The sequence below is a fragment of the Colletotrichum jinshuiense genome, chromosome 5 (assembly GCF_051148585.1).
Source record: "Colletotrichum jinshuiense chromosome 5, complete sequence".
Classification (NCBI taxonomy): Eukaryota; Fungi; Ascomycota; class Sordariomycetes; order Glomerellales; family Glomerellaceae; genus Colletotrichum; species Colletotrichum jinshuiense.
Window position 1 is genome coordinate 1317190 of NC_139312.1, and position 20361 is coordinate 1337550.

A 20361-nucleotide genomic window follows, 5' to 3' on the forward strand; every position below is an offset into this window, starting at 1 on the left:
CAATCTGGTTGCCCGTAGTCTCGACAGTTGCGTCACACGGTCTCCAGTCCTTGTTAATCAGGGACCTCCATCGAGCGCGAATTTGCGAAAAACGCTACATTGCAGCGGCAAGAAACAGTTCGGCGGCGGCCAGAAAAAGACCAAGACCGGCGGCAGACGGAGAGTGACACCTGACTTGTCCAAACCAGCAAAAGAGACGCCTTCGTGTAAATCATTCCATTCTCTCCCGTCGGCTAGTCCCCTTCCAATTCCAAGTCTGCACGCAGGGGAGCTGTCCCCGTTGCAGGCCACACCCCATTCTCGGCCCTTCCCCCTCAGGTCGGGCGCCTTTTTTTTTTTTAACCCTTCCGGTATGTACATCTCGATAATATCCATCCCACCCTGTCCCCCCCATGTTAAACGTATGGTTTCCTGCTGGGGTTGCCATCGGCATTGCTGCTGATGCTTTTCTTGCCGACCTTCCTGTGACAATCAACGCGGTTGCACCCCCTTCCACTTTCCCTTCCCTTGCAGTGACCCAATAAGGGCGAATCGCGGCCATCGACGTCAGGGTCACAGGTCACCAACCCAATCTATTGTCCCCCCACCACCTGTTTTCCCAGACCTCGTTCCTCCTCCCCTTGCTTGCAACATATAACGTCAACGCCAGGGCTCCTGCTTCGAGGAATTCCATTAACCCTTGGTCGTTTTGCCAGATAACTACCGTGCTATTACCCAGACCAATCTGCACGATTTTGCAACACCAACACCAACACCAACCCCCACTTGAACGCCCAGTATCACGATGAGTCTAGCAGAGGCAATGCCCGCCACGGCCGGCCAAACCGCTGCACAGAACCCCGCCGTTGCCGCCCATGTCGGCGTCGATAGGCTAGGCGGCGATGCGACACCCCGCGCTTCCAGCCACCACGAGCCAGAGACGGACGGCACCAAGAAGGATGTGAAGAACAAGGTGCGAGGATTGTTTGGATTCGGCAAGAAGAAGGAAGATTCGGACGCCTCAAATAAATCATCTTTGTCGGGCAAGCCCGCATCGACCGTCACCAGCAACCCCACCTTGTCAAGAGACGCCTCCAGAGTGTCTGCTCGATCTCCCGCATCGCCCTACGCCGACGACCACCCGTCCGTGCATCCCTCGTCGCCAGCCCGCGGCATGTCCAGCTCTCCGCGAGTGCCCTCCCCGGCGGGCTCCCAGATTTTCGAGAGAGACGTCGACAACATGTCAATCAATCCTCAATCGTCGGCGATTCCGTCCCACATTCAGACGGAGAACCATATCCCACCAGTCCTGGATGCATCTTCGGAAGCCATTACAGACGACCATCTTGACCCGGACAGCGTCGAGATCGTCACCCATGCCCAGCATCAGCCCGCCGGGGCCGCAGTGACCGGCGCAAATGGAACACCCCACCTGCCCGACTCCATGTCCGCTTCTTGGACCGATGAGCTCCGTGCGTTTGCCGACCGCGATGACGCCTCGAACTTTAACTCGCTCGACAATACCGACGTTCGCAGACTGAGTTTTATTTCCTTCGCCGACGTCGTGCAGGCCGAGCACAGTGGCCATGCTGGCGCGGCGGGGTCCCGAGATTCGATCCATGTCGCCGGACTGACATCGCTCTCGTCCATTAATGCCCGCTCACCCTCGCCGATTCGATCACCAGTGTCGTCTCAGGGCCCGGGCACCTCGCCGCCGACGAGCAACCCCGCCTCAGTGAAGGGGTTTGAAATGTCCCCCGGCCGGAAATCCTTGGGCAGCCCCATCTCGTCCCATTACAATCTCAACATGAGCGGCGAGCTCAACATTGAGACGATGTCGCAGGCGCTGAAGCGCACGGGAAGCACGGATCTGAGCGGTGGCCGCAGTCTGCCCATAAGCCCGATTGAAGGACCGTCACGTTAAAAAGACGACCAGCAACGTAAAACAATTTATCGGTACGGAGTCGGAGGCAAACGGAGAACCATTGATACCAAAGTGGGAAATTCTTTCGCGCGTTGTTCACAACACGAACAATTCTATTCCTTTCTTTCTCGGACGCCTTTCGGCCGAGCAGTAATCACTTGAGGCCATCTCATGGATTAGGGAGGACACCCGTTGTCCTTTGTTTTTATTTTCTTTTTCTTCTTTTCCCAAAGGTCGTATTGGAGTTAGGCCAAGAAATATAAACGTCTTGCTGATGAGTGTGGCTGGCGTAGCGGGCTTTACCTTCCTTTTTGTTTGTGTTTGGAAGAGGGAGGGGGGAGGTGGGAATATGTTCTATTCCGAGCGGTTGGGCTTGGATCTGCTACTTCTGTTACTTCTAGGCAAATGGAAATCAAAGATTGTGATTCGGGACGGGAAGTGGTCCGAGGCAAACCTCGACGCGAAACGTGAACGGTTCGGATTCAAGATGCCCAAATTCCTCCCCCTTCAACCCCCCCGTCGGAAGCGTGAAGTGACATGGTTCTGCAGCACGTGGGATGTATGCCGCGCTAGATGCTCTCACTTGACCCGTTCTGGCACGGTCTCTAGGGGCGGGATTGGGTCCGGGATAGTCATTTGGGCTAGCAGCGTCTTACGTGCCGGGATGGCAAGAGCTCATTTCATCTTGGCGCCAAATATCACGTTCTGGCGCCGCGAGCGGCGATGCCATCCCCGTATACCCCCGGCGACAGGCCTAGCCGTCGTCCCTCCATACCTACAGAACTCCCAATTTGATCCAACTGGGGTCGACACAAGAGGTAATGGCCTCGATATTTTCAGTATGTGAGCGAAATACTGAGGCGTAGATTTAAACTCCGAGACACGAATGAGCGCGGACAATGGATCACGGGGAGGGGGGGGCGTGGCGCGGGGCAATTTATTGTTTTACATCAATTCGTCAATTATTCAATTTTTACCGATTCCCATTCCTTTGCTTTTCCACCCGTCCCTTGCGCCGTCGCCGCCGGCCATGGCGAACCCCGTCTCTACCGGTCGTAATTCCTAGACTTTGGCAGCTTCTTCTCATCCATCCCCTCCATGTCTTTCTGCTTGTAGAAGTGCGGCGCAAGCTCCGCCAGCCACTTCGCCTCGATGGGCATGCAGCTGCGCATGTACTCCTTGGTCGTCTGCACGAGCTCAAAGTAGACGAGCATCTTGATGGGCGGGTCGACGCCCATGAGGACCGAACTGGGGTGGACGTAGACGGTGGCGTTCTTCTTAACGGTGCGGTAGCTGTCACCGCTGCGCTGCAGGCGCGCCGCGTTGGGGAAGAAGCCGGCAGTGAGGGCGCGCTTGATGGGCGGCAAGTTGCTCGAGCCGCAGCTCGAGGGGCTGACCTCGACGCGCTCGCAGAGCTTCGTGAGTTGGTCGCGCACATCGCGGGCGCGGGTGAGCGAGCGCTGCTGGAGGAAGTTCTCGCGGGACCAGATCGGCGAGAAGTCGCTGTCAACCCACTGGTTCCAGATGTTGAGGAGCGTGAGGTGGTCGCCGCCTTCCTTGATGGTGAAGCGGGCGCGGGCGCTGTCGGCGTGGATCTTCTTGTCCTTGGGGCGGAAGAAAAGGGCCGATGCTTCGCTGAGCATGGAGACGATAGAGAGGACCTCCTCGACGCAGCCCTCCTTGTCGGCGGCAAGGACAGCCTTGGCGAGCATGGGATCGGTGGGAAACTCGGCCATCTGGCGGCCCATCTTGGTCAGTTCGCCCTTGTGGTTCAGGGCTTGGAGGGCAAAGAGCTGGTTCAGGGCGCCGATGAGAGATTCGGTGGGTGGAGGGTCCATGAACTCGAAATCGAGTAGTTCGTTGATGCCGAGGGATTTGAGCTGGAGTACAACGCCATTTAGATTTGTCCGCTGAATTTCAGGCATGGGTGACTCGTCCATCTCGTTCATGTAGGCGAACTTGGTGTACAATCGGAAGCACTTTCCGGGTCCAACACGACCAGCGCGACCACTTCTCTGGTTTGCTGATGCTCTTGAGCACGGCGTAACGACGAGGTTCGACATGCCGGTGGCCGGGTTGTAGACGTTTTCCTTGACAAAGCCGGGGTCGATGACATAGACGATGCCGTCGATGGTCAAACTTGTCTCGGCAATGTTGGTGGCCAGGACAACCTTGCGAGCACCTTCCGGTGTGGGTTCGAAGATCTTGGCTTGGAGCTCGGACGGCAAATTGGCATAGATTGGGCAAATGACCAGCTCTTTGACACGGCTTCCCAGCTTCTTCGCAGTGTCGGCGATTTGTTGTTCGGCGGCATCGATCTCGTCTTGACCTGTTAAGAACACGAGGATATCGCCCTTTCCTTGTGTTGTATGAATCTGAAAGACTGTGGTGATGGCCGCTGCCAGGTAGTTGGCCTCGGGCGCAGGCGTATAGTAAATGTCGACCGGGTACCTTCGGCCTGGAATATTGTAAATAGGGGCATCGTCGAAGTAGGCGGCGAACTTTTCAGCGTTCATTGTCGCGGATGAGATGAGCAGTTTCAGATCGGGGCGCTCCCTCGCCAAGTCCTTGACCAGTGCAAGCAGAATATCCGTGTGAACGGTTCTTTCGTGAGCCTCGTCAATCATGATGGCGGAATAACCAGCAAGATCGGGCTCCGTCATGAACTCTCTCAGCAACATGCCGTCAGTCATGTACTTCAGAACCGTCTTGTCGCTGGTGTTGTCCTCGAAACGGATCGAGTAACCGACTTCTTGTCCAACCTTGACTCCCACCTCATCCGCCACACGCGCAGCAACACTCATCGCAGCCACACGACGCGGTTGCGTACAGCCGACCTTCAGGCCGTTTTTGGTGAACCCCGCCTCATGCAGGTACTGCGGTAACTGCGTCGTCTTTCCGGAACCCGTCTCTCCAACAATGACGAGAATCTGATACTTTTCCATCGCTGCGAGAAAGTCGTCTCGGTATGCGTAGATGGGTAAACTCTTCCTGGTCTCCTGGATAGAGAGCTGTTTCTTCTCGGCGGCTTCGATCTGTGCTGCCAAGAATTGCTGCTCTTTGGTCAACTTGCCCTCGCCAGGTAGACTCGACCCCAAATTCCACTTGATGTACTGCTCCTCATCCATGACATATGCGTAGTCGTCGTTCTCTCTCTCCGCCCGTTGAATCTGCGCCTGGGCTTTGGTGGCCTGTTCCCTTTCCCACTCCTCATGCTCCGTGACGAACTTCTCTTGCCCGTACTCGTCCTTCTCCACGTACCTCTTGTACATGGCATCTTCCTTTCTCTTTTTATCGATTTTGCCCTTCTCCGTGATATAATCCTCTGGTATATAGTACCCGTCCTGGTGGTCGTCAATCTTGAGGCGCTCCTCCGCCAACCGCAGAATCTCGCGGTTCTTGGCGAACTCGGCCTTCTCCCGCTCCGATAACCTGACGCCGCTCCGGAGCTCGGCCGTTTCCTCGACGACCTGTTTGCGCAGCAGAGCAAGCTTCTCAGCCTCTCGCTTTCCGAGGTACATCTGTCGACTCTTCATGCGCAGGTCCTCCATGTTGGCCTTGCGATCCACCTCAGGCGCTCGTCTGCTCTCCGATCCGCCCTTGGATTTCTTGTCGTCCTTCTCCCTCAACCGCTTCGCAAACGCCTCGCGCTCTTCGATGTCGCGCTGGCGCTCCAGCTCCTCCCGGGCGCCGTCGGACAGGTCCCCGTCTCGTTCTCGGTCATCGTGGCTGAGCTTGACGCGTTTCGAGGCGGACTCTTTGAACTCGGGTTCATCGTTCTCTTCGGCCTCATCGAGTTCTGATGGCGGTTCCTCATCCGCCCACCTGTCGTCGTTGTCGGTATCCTTCTTTCGGTACTGTTTTGAAGGTCGAGCTGGTGATCTGGAGCGCGATCGGCGTCTGGGGGCTCTTTCGCTGCGGTCGCGATCCCTTTCTCTTTCGCGCGAGCGTTCGCGGTGGCGCGACTTGTGCTTCTTCTTGTCCTTGACCACCTTGGTAGGGCCAACTTCATCATCCTCCATAGGGAGGAAGGCGTACTTCTTTGACGCCATGGCCGGCAAAAGTGGGTGGGTATAGATGCCTGTATCGAAGTGCAGTGAATGTGTCGCGAGGGGTTGCAGGCAAGTATCGACAACAGCCACTGTCTGGCGGGATCAAGTCATGAACGTTGAACTTCGGCCGGTTGACGTGCCTGGCGTGTCTGTGTGCATCCATCTGAACTTCCCGTGCTCCACATTATCTGCAGTGGGGCGAAAGTCGCAAAGAAGCCACCCGCCAATCACCATGCTCAGATAACATGTCTTATCGGATCTCCTAGCTCTCTTCTTAACACGTTGGAACTTTACATTTTGGGAGAGAGTAGTGGCTCCGTTGCGCCTACTCTTTGTCGATATCTCTACACCAAAACTTATCTTCTCTTGTTCACCAATTTCTCACACGACAAGTCCGTCCCCTTTTCAGTCACTCATTCAGGACTTGGGACCATTGGTGAGGTCTCGCCACGAGAACACTTAACTCGCCATTTATTTTTTATCTGTAACTTTTTCCATAAATCCCCAGACCCGATTTACACGAAAGGGGGGCAACATGTACCTCCGAGGGGCAGCACTTGTGCTGCTGCTCTTATGCCTCGTCCAGCTGGCGCTTTGCGCCGAGGACTACTACAACCTTCTTGGCATCAGCAAGTCTGCCTCGGATCGTGAGATCAAGTCTGCCTACCGCAAACTAAGCAAGAAATACCACCCCGATAAGAACCCGTATGCGGCCCCCTCTACCCTTTCTCCCAACATGTTCACAGTGTCGCATGAAGCTAACAAACCCCAAACAGTGGCGACGAAACAGCAAAGGACAAGTTTGTTGAAGTCTCTGAAGCCTACGAAGCCCTCATCGATCCCGAAAGCCGCAAGATCTACGACCAGTACGGCCACGAGGGCCTCAAGCAGCAGCAGCAGAACGGTGGCGGCCACCGCCACGACCCCTTCGATGTCTTCTCCCGCTTCTTCGGCGGCGGCGGCCACTTCGGCGGCCACGGTCAGCGCCGCGGCCAGGACGTCAACGTCCGCATCGGCATCTCTCTCCGCGACTTCTACAACGGCATCAACACCGAGTTCCAGTGGGACAAGCAGCACATCTGCGAGGACTGCGACGGCACGGGCTCCGCGGACGGTACTGTCGATACCTGCGGCGTGTGCGGCGGCAGGGGTGTGAGGATCGTGAAGCACCAGCTCGCGCCCGGCATGTTCCAGCAGGTGCAGATGCAGTGCGACGCCTGCGGTGGACGGGGACAGAGCATCAAGCACAAGTGCCACACCTGCGGCGGCGCCCGCGTTGTGAGGAAGCCAACCACCGTGCAGCTGACGGTCGCCAAGGGAGCCAGCAGGGACAGCCAGATCGTGTACGAGAACGAGGCGGACGCCAGCCCCGACTACGTCGCTGGCAACCTCGTCGTGACGCTCTCCGAGAAGGAGCCCGAGCTGGGCCAGGACAACCCGAACCACGTCGACGGCACTTTCTTCCGCCGCAAGGGCGACGACCTGTACTGGACCGAGGTTCTGTCGCTCCGCGAGGCGTGGATGGGAGACTGGACGCGCAACCTGACGCACCTGGACGGCCACGTCGTGCGCCTGAGCCGCGACAGGGGGCAGGTCGTGCAGCCGGGCCACATCGAGACCGTCAAGGGCGAGGGCATGCCCGTCTACCACGAGGACGGCGACAGCGTGTACCACAAGACCGAGTTTGGCAACCTGTTTGTTGACTACGTGGTGGTTTTGCCGGACCAGATGGAGTCCGGCATGGAAAAGGAGTTTTGGAGCGTCTTCCAGAAGTGGAGGGGCAAGGTGGGCGTCGACCTGCACAAGGACAGCGGGCGCCCAGAGAAGCCCGCCGTGCACGACGAATTATGATGAAACAAGTAGACGATGTGTGTGATAGAAATTAGACGGCCATAATTTGTGCATGAGCGCGCGGCTCCTGTGATGTTGCTATGTAACCCGGCTGCGAAAACCCCACACGTCGAAATTTGATGGGCGGAAACATCATTAAGCTATGTTTGTATCCTACGTCTTCTATCGAAACCGTCTTCGTCGTAAGTACTTCTGAAGCAAAGTCATAAATCATCAGCTCTCTCCTCCCTGTCCCATCGTGTCTAGGTTCCCCCAAAGCTTGTAGAGACGCGACCCCCGTACATTCAATGAAATCGACAAGACAAGAAAGAAATAGTCATAAATCGTCATCCGCTCCTCCTCCGCCTCCGTCGCCGGCCGTGATGATCCTCCTCTTCCTCGTCCCTGCCCTCTAACCGCTGTGGCTGACCCCCATGCTGCACCTCCTGTACGACTTCGACCACATCCTTCAACAGGTTCTTCCAACTGCTTTGCCCACTGATCACGCCTTCAATGTCGCTGGCGATTCTCTGCACTGCATCGCCATCTGTGCCGCCCACAGCCCACGCGCCGCTCGAGTGCCAACCGTTGCCGTCTCGTGGTCGGGACTCGAAAACCCCCCGGCTCCATCTCATGGCTCCTGTACTACCGAGGGGTCGTCCCTGGGGATCGAAACGATCGGGCAGCACCTCGACTTCGTCACCAGAGCTAGCGGGGGACTCCGAGTGTCGTTTGCGACGAAAAGCCAATGGTTTGCTCGGCGACGGGTCCGACGAGGATCGCTTGCGACTAAGTGCAGGCCGCAGAGTTGCTAGCTGCTCTTCGCTGAGAACAGGGGGTTCTGGGTCCTCTTTGGCGTTGTCGCTGGCCTGCTGCTCATGCTCTTGATGATGCCGCCGCAAAGTTTGTGACGATTGAGGAGACAATGGAATAAAGACGACGGATTTCGAGGCGGAGGGTGGCGGCGCTGGGTGACGCTTGTCTGATTGGGCGCTAGACACCGACGACGACGAGGGAGATAGCGACCGAGAGTGAGATCGAGGCTGGGATTGAGATCGGGACCGGGATATTGTTTCCGCTGGCAGAAGCGTCTGAACACGCTGTCGCCATTTTAGACCATCTTAAGAACATGTTAGCCAGAGCCTCACACTTGACCCGTGAAATACACAGAAGAAACAACGATTAGATCGACCCACCCTCACGACCCAGTGCGACTGGCTGGGCATCTTGTGATGAGGCGCTACGAGATATGTCTTCACTCACATGGTCAGGGCCGAACCTCGTACCCGGCGGCGGGCCGCCTGCCGGGGGAGGACCGCCAGTGGGTGGAGGAGGGTATCCGCCAGCACCGCCCGTGGCCATCGGTGGAGACGGCCCCATCGGCGGTGGTCCCGGAGGGTAGTCTTGAGGGTACGGCGGGTACTGGTCTCTCAAGTTGGCTGTTGAAATGTTGGGGTGTTGGGTGAAGGCCGCAGCACCGGCCGGCGGAGGCGGATAGTACGAGCCGCCTGACGCGTGTGGCGGTGATTGCGGACGGCTGTAGTCGTCGTAGCGCCTGTCGCCCCGAACTTCGTCCTCATACTCTGGCAAGACTGTCAGCCGACGTGCTTTCCGATGTATGGTGGCACGATCAAGGTGTCCTCGGGGGTTCCTTACTTCTGCGGTCCCTTTCTCGGTCCCTGTTTCTCACTCGATCCGTCTGATCCGTGCTCCGTTCTCTGCTGTAAGCCCGGTCTCGCGAGTAAGCTCTATCACGCGAAATTGACCTGTTTCGGGAGTGGGGTCCGGAGCTTCTTTCCCTTGATCTCCGATCCTCGTCCTTCTCTTTCTTCTTCTGGTATTGCTTCAGTCCAATAGCGGCGGCTCCTGTCCCAACGGCCGCTGCCGCCATATTCCTCAACCGACTACGGCTCCTCTTCGTCGCCGGCTCGGGGCCGTCGTAATCGTCGCCTGACGGACGCCGGTGTCGGCGGCGTCGTCTCTCGTTCGCTGCAGACTCATACCCATCATCTGGCGGGTACGGCGGGTCGGTCGGCAGCGGTTCCATCCCGTACTCAACTAAGCCTAGCTCAGGATCAGCGCTGCGCGGCTCGGAGTATAGAGAGCGGGCTTGGGACCTGCTGCGCGACCGACGACGTTCACGTCGTTCCCGCCGGCGTTCTTCCTCATACTCTTCATCGCTTAATTCGCGATCCACTTCACGCTCCTTCTTTTCCTTGCGATTCTTGTAGATCTTGCTAGCGACACCCCCTGCTAATCCGGCAGCAGCTATCTCTGCTCCGGTCCTGATGCGAGACTTGGACCGCGATCGGCTTCTAGATTTGGATTTGGACTTGTTACGGAAATGTTGCACGAGGCCAGCAGCAGCAGCGGTTGCGGCGGCAACCTTGGCCACGGACCGACTGCGGCTCTTACGGCTCTTGCGGCTACGGCTACGAGACCGAGATACCGAGTAGCTCGAGACAGAGTGGCCTCGATTTCTGCTTCGGCCACGGTGCATTTCTTCCTTCTCAATTTTGCTGCTCTGGTAATACTTAGCGGCGCCTGCTACTGCGAGGGCAGCGGCGGCAATGCCGAGGCCAGTCTTGATCCTGGAACTACGGCTCCGGGATCTCGACCGGGAACCGTAGTGATCGTCATGGTAGTTCTCCTCGTATGCGCTGCGAGCCCGTCTAATGATCTCCGTGCCCAAGCCACCGAGGGCGGCGCCGGCAAGCACCTTGCTTCCACGGTTGGGGGCAACTTCGCCGCGATTGTCTCTTCGGCTTGCAGCAAGCGCAGCGATTCCAGCACCAGCAAGGGCACCCTCTGCAAGATGGCGCTTGTGATGGCCAGAGCTGGAACTTCTGTTCCGGCGAATGACGGTTCGCTTGATGTAGTAATCCTCGTCTTCGCTGCCATAGTCGCGGCCATACTCGCGGCCACGGCCTCGGCGGTCGTAGTGATACTCGCGCTCGTCTCGGCGGTATGGGCCAAGCTCTTTCGTCTCCCGGCGATAGTAGTACTCATCATCGCGGGGTTCACGGCGGATGACTTCGCGAGGAGACTCTCGCTCTCTTAATACGACGATGCCAGGCTCTTGCCTGGGAACAATGATGGGAGCGGGTGGAGGCGCTTCTTGAACAATGATTTTCTGGGGCTCGGGAGCTTGTTGCCGGATGATGACGGGTTGAGGGATAGGTGGAGGGCTAATCGGGGAGTAGTATTCGGTCTCCTTGCGGTATCTCTCGACTCCTGCCCCGCCGTAGTCGTCTCGATGCTCTTCGACGCGCTTCTCGATTGTGACGTCTCCATCTTCACGGCGCTCTATGCGCTTGTCGACTCGAACTTCGGTTTCAGGTTCGTGGTGGTGGTGGTGATGGTGGTGATCCCAGGGTCCTCTGGAGCGTCGGTCCCAGTCGACACGCTCGCGCTCAACCTCGATGACACTACGGTTGTCGGCAGCACTTCGCGAATCATCGAAGCGGCCGCGCTCGCGCTCAATCTCCTTTTCGTATACGACGCTGCGAGTTTCGCCCCTGGGGGGGTCGAACTCACGCTCGCGCTCTAGCACCTGGCGCTCGACGACCTGGCTTCGGGAGTCGAAAGCGGAACGCGGACGATCCGGGGCGTAGTTGAACTCGCCCGAGCTGCGCAGCGGGTAGCCGGAGTATCGTGATCGGCGATCATCCTCCTCGACTTCGACTCGCTCAGTACGTTCGACCCGTTCAACACGACTGGGCGCTACCTTGTAACGGCGAACGGTAGTAGACTTGTATCGGCCTTCATCGGACGAATAGCCGGCCGGGTCGTCGTAGACGCGGGTCGACTCTCTGTAGACTCCGGCCATCGCGGGATGCGATGGGAGCGAAGACGGGCAACGCTGCTTTCGGAAGGCGGCGGGCGAAATTCGATGGGCGACACACGGGTTCGGTTCGCTATGACGGGTTGCAGGCGGGGTTGAACAAAGGATGTGCGGTGATGACGGAGGGGGAGTGACGGGTTAAATGGGTGTACTTGTGTGTGGTGGCTAGCTAGCTGACTGCGTGTGTGTACGTATTAGATTGGTTTATTGGGAGGCTGGTGGGCCAGTGAGCGGCTCTGGTTGGGCGGCAGCGGGAAAGCTGTCTATTGAACACACTATATGGGGGTGTGAGATGGGGATGGAAGTGCCCGGGAGAATGGCAGAGAAGGAAGGCGTTCGAGAGGGACAAGGAGGGGGATGGGAGGGGGAGGGGGAGGGGGGGACATGGGAAGCGAGGAGATGGAGGGGCAGGCCCACGGTGTGTTGGGCTGAGATGGCGGCGGGACAGCAATGCCACCAGATGGGGAGCGCAATGGCGGACAGGATTACTACTGCGCAGAAGCAGCACAGGCGGTGGTGCACCTTAGCGTCCCCCCATTTAGGGCCTCCGAGTTTGATGCACACCCCTGAGGCTTCCAGCCAGGGCGTTAAGCGATGGGAGCGCAACGAGGAGCGAGTCCGGTGCCCCCGGCTGGCTTCTACTGCCAGTTGCGAAGGGGTGGCCCATGTCATGTTGCCTTGCTCCTCGTCCATTAGCTATTTCTATCCGTATTCTAAAACGCAAAGCTGCTCGTTTGGGAGCGAGCAGGGAGCAATTTTGCTTCCCTAGTTGGCGTGGCCCTTTCCCACCCCCCCTGCCAGCGTCGTATTGCCTGCACTGTTGCGTATATTTGGTATACTCGACCAGCGGTTTACGGATAGGTACTCTGCAACGGGCTGGCTCGCGAAACAAAAGCCTTACGTCATTTGTGTTCACCAGCCACAACCCACCTGGGAAAAGCATCCAACTCTTGGTCGCCAGCTCGCGCAACTCATGTCGCTGAACTGACCACGCGCAAGACACAGAACGAGCGGGTCGCTCGGCCGTCTGTCAGAATCACCCTTTCCCAACAAAACAATGAGAAAGCCTCCGAGCATCGAGGATCACGGCCAAGGCAGCCTTGTGACCAGGCAGACTGGTGCGGCACGCCATCCGAAGCTGGGAGGGTGGGCGGCGCAGGGCAATGACAGGCCGTAAGAACCCGGGCGGCATTGTCATCCGCCCCCCGTCCTTGTCATTCGTGACAGCTGGTCAGATTCACAGAAGAAGAAAAGCACACTGCAGCAGTTTGAGGGGGCAGAGAGGAGGACGGCGGGACGGTTCGATCCCAAGTTGCCGAAACTCTGCCTTCATGGACGAACGAGTCTGCTCGTCGAAACAATCTTAGCCTCTGATCCGAGCCCTGGGAATATCATACTAACTTTGTTGACAGCTTGGCCGGCGTTCGTGGCGGCTGTCCCCAAAGATGCATCACGTTCTGCTTGAACCCTGGATTTTCCTGCCCCGCTTCGTTGTGGCCTGGTGTCGTCATGGCACAGAGTGGCATTGCACGCACACAACAGATGCGCGCCCACTCGGTTTGTGGCACAGCTTCCAGATTCTAGCCGCTGGAACGCCTCGGGAAGGGCGAAGAACACTCTCCACCTTGGGCTTAGGCTCGTGGTCGATGCGGGCGATGCACTCGTAGTACAAGCCCAATTCTCCGTCAGTAGCTTCTTTCACCACCAGGGAAGTTATCAAATGTTGGGGTGAGCCCTGCTTCGCTGCCACGACATCCTCCACTGGTCAACTTTTTATCTTGCTTTGCAAAGCTAGAAAACCCGATTTCCGATTTGCTTCCAGGAATTTTTCTCTTAGTTTGCTGCATTAAGATGAGCTTTCCAAGGTCTGCGTGTCATCCAAAGAAGTCGATGCCCCCTCGACAACAGCAACAGGCTGCAAAGCTGTCCTGTCGTCCTGCACGAAGCCGGCACTTGACCATGACCTGCAGCCGGCCGTGGCTCATCTGCTCCGCCCAGGAACTGCTGCCCAGTGTCGTCGAGTTCCAGAGATCCCGAGGCCTCCCAGCCTCCGAAGCCTGGAGCCGCGTGGGGCTTTGACTGCCTGCCTGTTTATCCCGTCGTGACTTGCCCATGTTGCATCTTGTTCATTGGCTCGGGGACGATCAAACAGGGACCGGTCATGCAACGTCGATTTCAGAGTCCAGACTCGCCAACGCCTTGGTGTCTGATTGGGGCATCGCCAACAAACTCACACCAATCAAACACTGAATCATGGCTTCGCGTTGATGGACAGAAGACAGGCACAAGAAATGGCAAGGCAAGAGTGAAATTTTCATCCAAGTTTGTATTGTGTATATATATAAACACCATCCTTCCTGCTAGCAATCCAACATAGCTCTTCCGAGCGACCAATATTTGGTAAACCTGCTGAATTCTCGTTAGTCCACTAGTTACATCCAAGTGACGACTTGAGAACAGGATAATAGAATGTCGATTCAGAATTTTCAGTGTGAATAAATAATCATTTATAGATATCAAGAAAGTGGAAATTAATCCGATATCATCTTGTGGACGGGCTGGGATATTAAAGAAGGGGAAAAACCCGAACATACCTTGAAGTTTGCAGGATCAGACGGCCTCAGATGACGTCCAGTCTCAGCCAGCATAAGACTGATGATAATGAATCTGCCGGACGTCTCAGCAGCGCGTCTGATCCTCAGCTGTAGGCCAGCTTTTGTTGTCGGTTTCGTTTTTGGTGAAAGCTAAAGGGTGGCAGGAATAGAGAAGAAATTTTCGCGACGAATGAACATTTATTCGCCAGCAGACGTGGGTCGTGTTATGTAAGCACGCTCTAGACGCACGTCCCACTCCAACGCTCACTTACAAGTGGAACTCAATTGAGCGCAACCTCAGCAGCAGCAGGTACGCATTCACGAGGTAAGCTTCTAAGGGCAAGATGATAATAATTTTAATGCCACGACCCTAAATTAGGTAAAACTCTTTAGAGGCAGTATTTCGGACCCATCTCCCTAGTTGCCATTTATCGGATCGGTAGCTTATGCATAAGCACACCGCTATCCGTTGGACTAGTAGCGGCTTACGAGCCGTCAAGGCAACAGCTGCTCAGGTGATGGGCAGACATGGTCAGTTCCGGCAATGCCGCATGATTCCTGCCTGAATCGCTTCGGTCACGGATTCCTTCCAACCCCCTCTCAGAGGTCCCCGGCCTTGCGCCATCCAGCAATTCGCAAGATGGACCATTCCTCCCAGAAGCTCTTGGACTTGCCAAGCACCTTCTCTACGGGCTGGCCCTCCGAAGCATGAGGGCGGGGCGCCTTGCGGCCCTTGCCGGCGCTGATGGGCAAAACCTCGCTCTCGACCCGGGCGATGCCTGTTCCTCTCAGCACGCCTCCCCTAGCGTCAACCGCCTCAGCCGCGACGCGAGTAACGCGCCTGCCTGGGACGAGCAGCGAAGTCTCGAAGCTCGTGCGCTCCGCCTCGCCCAGGAACTCCCTCGAGCCGTGCTCGTCGGTGAGCTCGTAGAAGCGCCACACCTTGGTCTCGGTGTCGCCGTTCCACGACACGTACACCGTCGTGCCGTCCCTGCTGTCGAGCGCCACGATCGCGGGCTCCTCGGTGGGCAGCCCGGTCCAGTTGAAGCGGAAGGCGCGGTAGTTCTCCACCGCCACGCCGAGGTCGCCCGAGTCCATGTACGCGTGGAACACCGGCGTGCCGTCGGCCCTGAACTCGGTCACGGCGCCCGACGAGCCCCAGTTGACGAGGGCGTTGCCCCCAGGCAGGATCTGCGTGGACCCTTGGCTTTTGGACAGGAGCTTGTCGGGGGGGTAGAAGCCCTGCACGAGGTCCGCCTCCCAGGTGCGGGTGTTGACGCGGATGATCTTACCGCTGCTCGTCGGGGCGGTGTGCACCTCACCGCCGTCGTCGTGCTCGGTGCCGTGGGCGCTGTTGTCGTACAGGCTGAGGACCTCCTCGTCGCCGTCTTGGGAGAGCCACCGGGCGTGGTGCTGGAAGCAAAAGTCGACGCCATCGCCCAGCGCGAAGGAGCTGTTGGTGCCGGCCAGGCGCCAGATGATGGAGCCGTCGGTGCCGTTGATCTTGTGCACCGAGCAGGCGTCGCGGGCGGAGATTAGGTAGTTTCCGTCGGCGTCCTTGTCGACGCTGTTGATGTGGAAGTAGTCCCAGGCGTCGGAGCTGTTGTAGCCGGACCCCGCCTGGCCGGGGTTGATAGGCAAAATGGCCTCTGTTTGATTGTAAGGATGCTGCTCAATCCAAATGAGGTTTTTGGGGTTTCTTACCATCGGGCGTAATATGGTCCAGACTCGACCACTCAAAGAGGAGCTTGCCAGTGGCAATGTCGAGTTCTGAGTCACCTCGTCAGCATCCAACACTTGAGATTTCAGGCCGGCCAAGTTGGTCTCACCCTGAATGATGGCGTTCACAATCCACTGCTGCTCCGGCTTCGCACCCCAAGGCGTCAAGTCCCTGGGAACAGGCTGGTAAATCTGGATCAAGCCGGTCTCCTCGTTGACGACGTGGAACTCGTGCTTGTCAACCAACTTGTGGTTTCCCGCCCTGAGCTCGCGGATCGTCTCGTAATGCTGGTTCAGGAACGTAATATGTCCATGTCCGTGACCATACCCGGCGTTATGGTCTCCTTCAAAACTGAACAGCACGTCCTGGCCCCTCCACCTCGCGGCCTGGAAGTTGGTCGCCCAGATGCTGTAGATGGCGTACCCGGACCAGATCAGGTCGCCGTTGTCGCGGAAAATGTAGGGGCCTGCCTGGCGGGGACCGTGCTGCTCCGTGGGAGTGTCAGGCAGGCCGGCAAAGGGTGCGACGAAGAGGTACCCGGGTTCCACATCGGCAGTGGCCGGGATTGTGATGTTGAGGCGGGGAGGGGCGAGGTCTGTCCGGGAACGGAACTGCCAGTCTGCCACAACCGGGGAAAAGAGCAACGCCGAGGTCGCAAGGATAGCGGTCAAGTGGTGCTTCATGGTGTTGATATTGGGCCGTTGGACCTGGGTGCGTTAGCTAATCTTCTGACTTGGGTCCCATTCTAGTGATTGAGTACATTTCCTTTGGTGATGTACATGAGTCCTAGGGTCAAAAGAATTCCGAGTGAAAAGTCTCCTCCGATCTGAGGTTCCAATGGTTTGCTATTTGAGGTTGTTGTTTGTGGAACTGCCTAAAGGATTCCTTTCTCCTACGTGCGTTGCTCCTCGAGCTGGAGACAGCCCGCCCTTTTCATCTCTCCCATGTCCCTCTTGCTAAAGCCAAAAACACGATCTGCATCACGACATCATACTCTCTGCACCCATGTGCAAAGCTTGGGAAGATATGGCATCATGGAAGTGTGTACCACTGCGAGTCATCCTTTCGAGCTTGATGCGACGGCCTCCCAGGACACCAAAATCTGATTTGATCCAGATCCCTACCAAACAGAACAATGTCCCGTATGTCGAGTGTACAAACATGTTACTCGGGTTCGCAAAGCGGGTTCAAGTTGAACCAAGCACGGGTCCATCTCCTCAAATGAATCATTGGAGTACCCCTCTGTAACTCCTGCGGGATGAAAACTCTTTCGTTACGTGTTCGGTGTGAATCATGCCCGGCGCAGCTGCAAGTTTTGCTTCCGAGCCCCCAGCAATTCCCCATTGGCGAATTGACCCAGAACCCCTCTTCTGCAGGTATCACAGCTGCAAGATATGCTGCAAGCAAGCCCCCAATCCCTGGATGATGTCAATTTAACACCTCCGGCAGTGGTCCGGAAGCGAATGCCGTGCCCCGCTAGCGTGGGGTGCCCGCATTCCCACAGCCATGTTCCAATGCATCAACTAAATCTTGGATGAAAGGGCCAGAGGAGATGAAGCCAGTTACAGGGGCTAGATATTGCGTGCTCGGGGTGCTGATGGTGTGACAGTATGCCTCTGGGGCAAGAGGCGTTGTTAAGGCGAGGATCCGACCCGGCACCGATCCCACCGAATACAGGCATGCACGGCCCTTCAAAACCACGGACAGAGTCCGGCCCCACGTCACCCCGTCGGTTCTCCATCAGGGGAATTCACGAACCTGAAGGGGGGAGGGACCACTGAGAAAATCCCGCTAATCGTCATCCCGCCATACCCCGGTCTTCCAACCCGTCGTCCAGAACTTAAACCGAGCTGGGTTGATAGAGTGTTGGGACGATTGCGTGATAGCTTATCAGTCTCCTACTTTTCTCGCTTTTCGAGTCTTTCCCCTTCCTCCCCTTCCCATCCCCACACGTACTATAGTATTGTTTCACACCCACGCGGCATCTTTCCAATCCCGACACTATAGAAATTGGGAACCTTTGATTGATCGCACGCGGAAATCCTACCTTGCCGGCGCAATCATGACGAAAGCGCGATGCCGGCCCCGCTTCCCTGACGAAGAAGTCGGCGGGGCACGAGCCAGTCCTCCGGGCTCGGCGCCGCCTCCGTACTCCGAGCCGGAGACGGAAGCCGTCGCCGCCGCTGCTCCCCGCGAGGACCAGCCTCTGCTCCGCGACCCGGGCGAAATCGAGGACGGCGAGTCGTGGAAGCCGCCGCGCGGCTTCAACTGGATTGAGATGGCCATCATGTCCAATGTCTTCCTGTACGGCTTCGACGGCACCATCACGGCGGCGACGTACGCCGTCATCAGCTCCGAGTTCGACGCCGCCAACACGGCGAGTTGGCTGACGACGTCGTACCTCGTCACCAGCACCGCCTTCCAGCCGCTCTATGGGCGGTTTTCGGATATCTTTGGCCGGAGGATATGCTTCTTTGTGAGTAGCATTACCTTTGGGCTGGGATGTCTAGGCTGCGGACTGGCGGGGGATATCGTGTTACTTAACTGCATGCGTGCGTTGACTGGTTTTGGAGGAGGCGGGTTGATGACAATGGGTGAGTAGCCCCCTTTTCAGAGTAGGATACTACAGAACCACTGACATGAGACTCAGCTACGATTGTCAACTCCGATATGATCCCCTTCCGTAAAAGGGGTATGTACCAGGCCCTGCAGAACGGCATGTTTGGCTTCGGTGCCGTCGCCGGCGCCTCTTTTGGCGGCTCCATCGCCGACCACATTGGCTGGCGCTGGTGCTTCCTGCTGCAGGTGCCCATCTCCGTCATGGCGCTCGTGCTGGGCGCGCTGGTCATTAAGAACCCAGAGGGCGGGTTCGACATTGACACAAATGACCTCAAGGCTATCTGGACCCGCGTAGATGTTTCCGGTGCGCTGCTTCTCGTCGTCGCGATCTCGGTGCAGCTCGTCGGGTTGAGCTTGGGAGGCAATGAGCTGCCGTGGGGGAGCCCCGTGGTCATTGGTACGCTGCTGGGCAGTGTCCTGTTGCTCGCGCTGTTCTTTGTGGTGGAGGCGCGGACGAAGGCCATTCCTGTCATTCCTTTGAGGATGTTGAGAGGAAGACTGCCGGTTCTTACGCAGCTGTCCAACGTTTGCGCTGGACTTTCAGCATATGCGGTGAGTCAAACGCAAAGAATCGCTTAAACCCGGTGCTTGTTGCTGGTACTGACTTTGAAGCCAGTATTTGTTTATGCTTCCCCTGTTCTTCCAGGTAGTCCTGCTCGACTCGGCCACCACGGCCGGCGCAAGGCTGGCGATCCCATCTTTGGCAACACCCCTGGGCGGTCTGCTTGCGGGTATAGTCATGTCCCGCTGGGGCAAGCTTGTCTGGCTCGTCCGTGCCGGCGCCTTGTTTATGCTATTCGGGAATGCTCTCGTCACGGCGCTGCAGTTCGAGGATTCGAAGTGGAAGTATCTGGTCTACATTTTCCCAGCGAATCTTGGGCAGGGAATCATCTACCCGGCGATTCTCTTTACGACGTTGGCATCGTTTGACCATGCCGGTAAGTCTCAAGCTTGGTCAGAAACGTCTCGTGAAATCAACTAATCCCGCCCAACCCAGACCACGCGGTTTCAGCTTCTACAGTGTACCTCGTCCGCTCTCTGGGAACTGTCTGGGGCGTTGCAATCACCTCGGCGATTGTGCAGACAACCCTGAGCGTTCGTCTACCCGAGGCTCTCGGTGATATCCCCGATAAGTGGAGAGTATGTTCTCCCCCGCCCCGTCCCTGTGTTTTGTGCTATGATCTTTTATATTTTGAGTTATTAACTGATATCCCTGTGCTGCAGCTCATTGACGAGATTCGTCATTCCGTGACGGCACTCAAGACCCTCCCGGCGGAGGTACGTCTCCCTGCTCGTCTCGTCTACTACGAGGGCATTCGGTATGCGTTTGCCGCATCCACAACATTTGCCGGAATAGCCTTGATCGCGGCGCTTTTCGCCAGCCCGCGGGGCCTGCGCAGCACACACAAGTAGATCGCCTTCAGGGGTACTCGATCGCGTCATCCGATGGTCTCCATAGGGTGGGCATGGTCGGGCCAAGGGATTGCTGCAGGATGCTAACGCACGATGATGGATGCCAAAACAGCATCCATGTATTAAAAAAGGTTGGTTTGGAAAGGGAAACATATGGTATTGGGGCTTGTAAAGCACAGCAGGGAATAGAGAAAAGTTCGGTGGATGAAGACGGGCTATAGTTATCTTGGATAGACTTGCTTGATTTGTTAAATCAAGGAGAAATAACGGCTGGGAGAGGGTGTCAAAAATAGAATTGGGATGTTTCAGAGAGGCTATTTATTCGTTCGATCTTTCAGGCAACTCTTTTTGGCATGCTTCTTGTAGTTTGCCTCAAGCATGAGTTT

At 57.0% G+C, this 20361-nt stretch overlaps 6 protein-coding genes across 6 annotated transcripts; 3 read left to right on the forward strand and 3 right to left on the reverse strand.

Annotated features, from left to right (window-relative positions):
• Nucleotides 1–784: 784 nt before the first annotated feature.
• EsH8_V_000355 (uncharacterized protein) lies at nucleotides 785–1903 on the forward strand (the record flags this gene model as incomplete). Its single annotated transcript, XM_083272871.1, has 1 exon — nucleotides 785–1903. One exon carries the CDS (start codon nucleotides 785–787, stop codon nucleotides 1901–1903), a length of 1119 nt encoding a protein of 372 aa, XP_083125586.1.
• Nucleotides 1904–2949: 1046 nt separating this feature from the next.
• On the reverse strand, nucleotides 2950–5955 carry EsH8_V_000356 (P-loop containing nucleoside triphosphate hydrolase protein; the record flags this gene model as incomplete). Its single annotated transcript, XM_083272872.1, has 1 exon — nucleotides 2950–5955. One exon carries the CDS (start codon nucleotides 5953–5955, stop codon nucleotides 2950–2952), a length of 3006 nt encoding a protein of 1001 aa, XP_083125587.1.
• Nucleotides 5956–6490: 535 nt separating this feature from the next.
• EsH8_V_000357 (uncharacterized protein) lies at nucleotides 6491–7806 on the forward strand (the record flags this gene model as incomplete). Its single annotated transcript, XM_083272873.1, has 2 exons — nucleotides 6491–6660; nucleotides 6732–7806. 2 exons carry the CDS (start codon nucleotides 6491–6493, stop codon nucleotides 7804–7806), a joined length of 1245 nt encoding a protein of 414 aa, XP_083125588.1.
• A 326-nt stretch (nucleotides 7807–8132) lies between these two features.
• On the reverse strand, nucleotides 8133–11614 carry EsH8_V_000358 (uncharacterized protein; the record flags this gene model as incomplete). The annotated part of the gene is made up of 3 exons (XM_083272874.1): nucleotides 8133–8905; nucleotides 8982–9368; nucleotides 9442–11614. The coding sequence occupies 3 exons, from the start codon at nucleotides 11612–11614 to the stop codon at nucleotides 8133–8135; spliced, it is 3333 nt and encodes a 1110-aa protein (XP_083125589.1).
• Nucleotides 11615–14823: 3209 nt separating this feature from the next.
• On the reverse strand, nucleotides 14824–16626 carry EsH8_V_000359 (arylsulfotransferase family protein; the record flags this gene model as incomplete). Its single annotated transcript, XM_083272875.1, has 3 exons — nucleotides 14824–15872; nucleotides 15928–15993; nucleotides 16053–16626. 3 exons carry the CDS (start codon nucleotides 16624–16626, stop codon nucleotides 14824–14826), a joined length of 1689 nt encoding a protein of 562 aa, XP_083125590.1.
• A 1379-nt stretch (nucleotides 16627–18005) lies between these two features.
• On the forward strand, nucleotides 18006–19975 carry EsH8_V_000360 (major facilitator superfamily-domain-containing protein; the record flags this gene model as incomplete). The annotated part of the gene is made up of 5 exons (XM_083272876.1): nucleotides 18006–18537; nucleotides 18594–19114; nucleotides 19179–19500; nucleotides 19560–19702; nucleotides 19787–19975. 5 exons carry the CDS (start codon nucleotides 18006–18008, stop codon nucleotides 19973–19975), a joined length of 1707 nt encoding a protein of 568 aa, XP_083125591.1.
• Nucleotides 19976–20361: the final 386 nt, after the last annotated feature.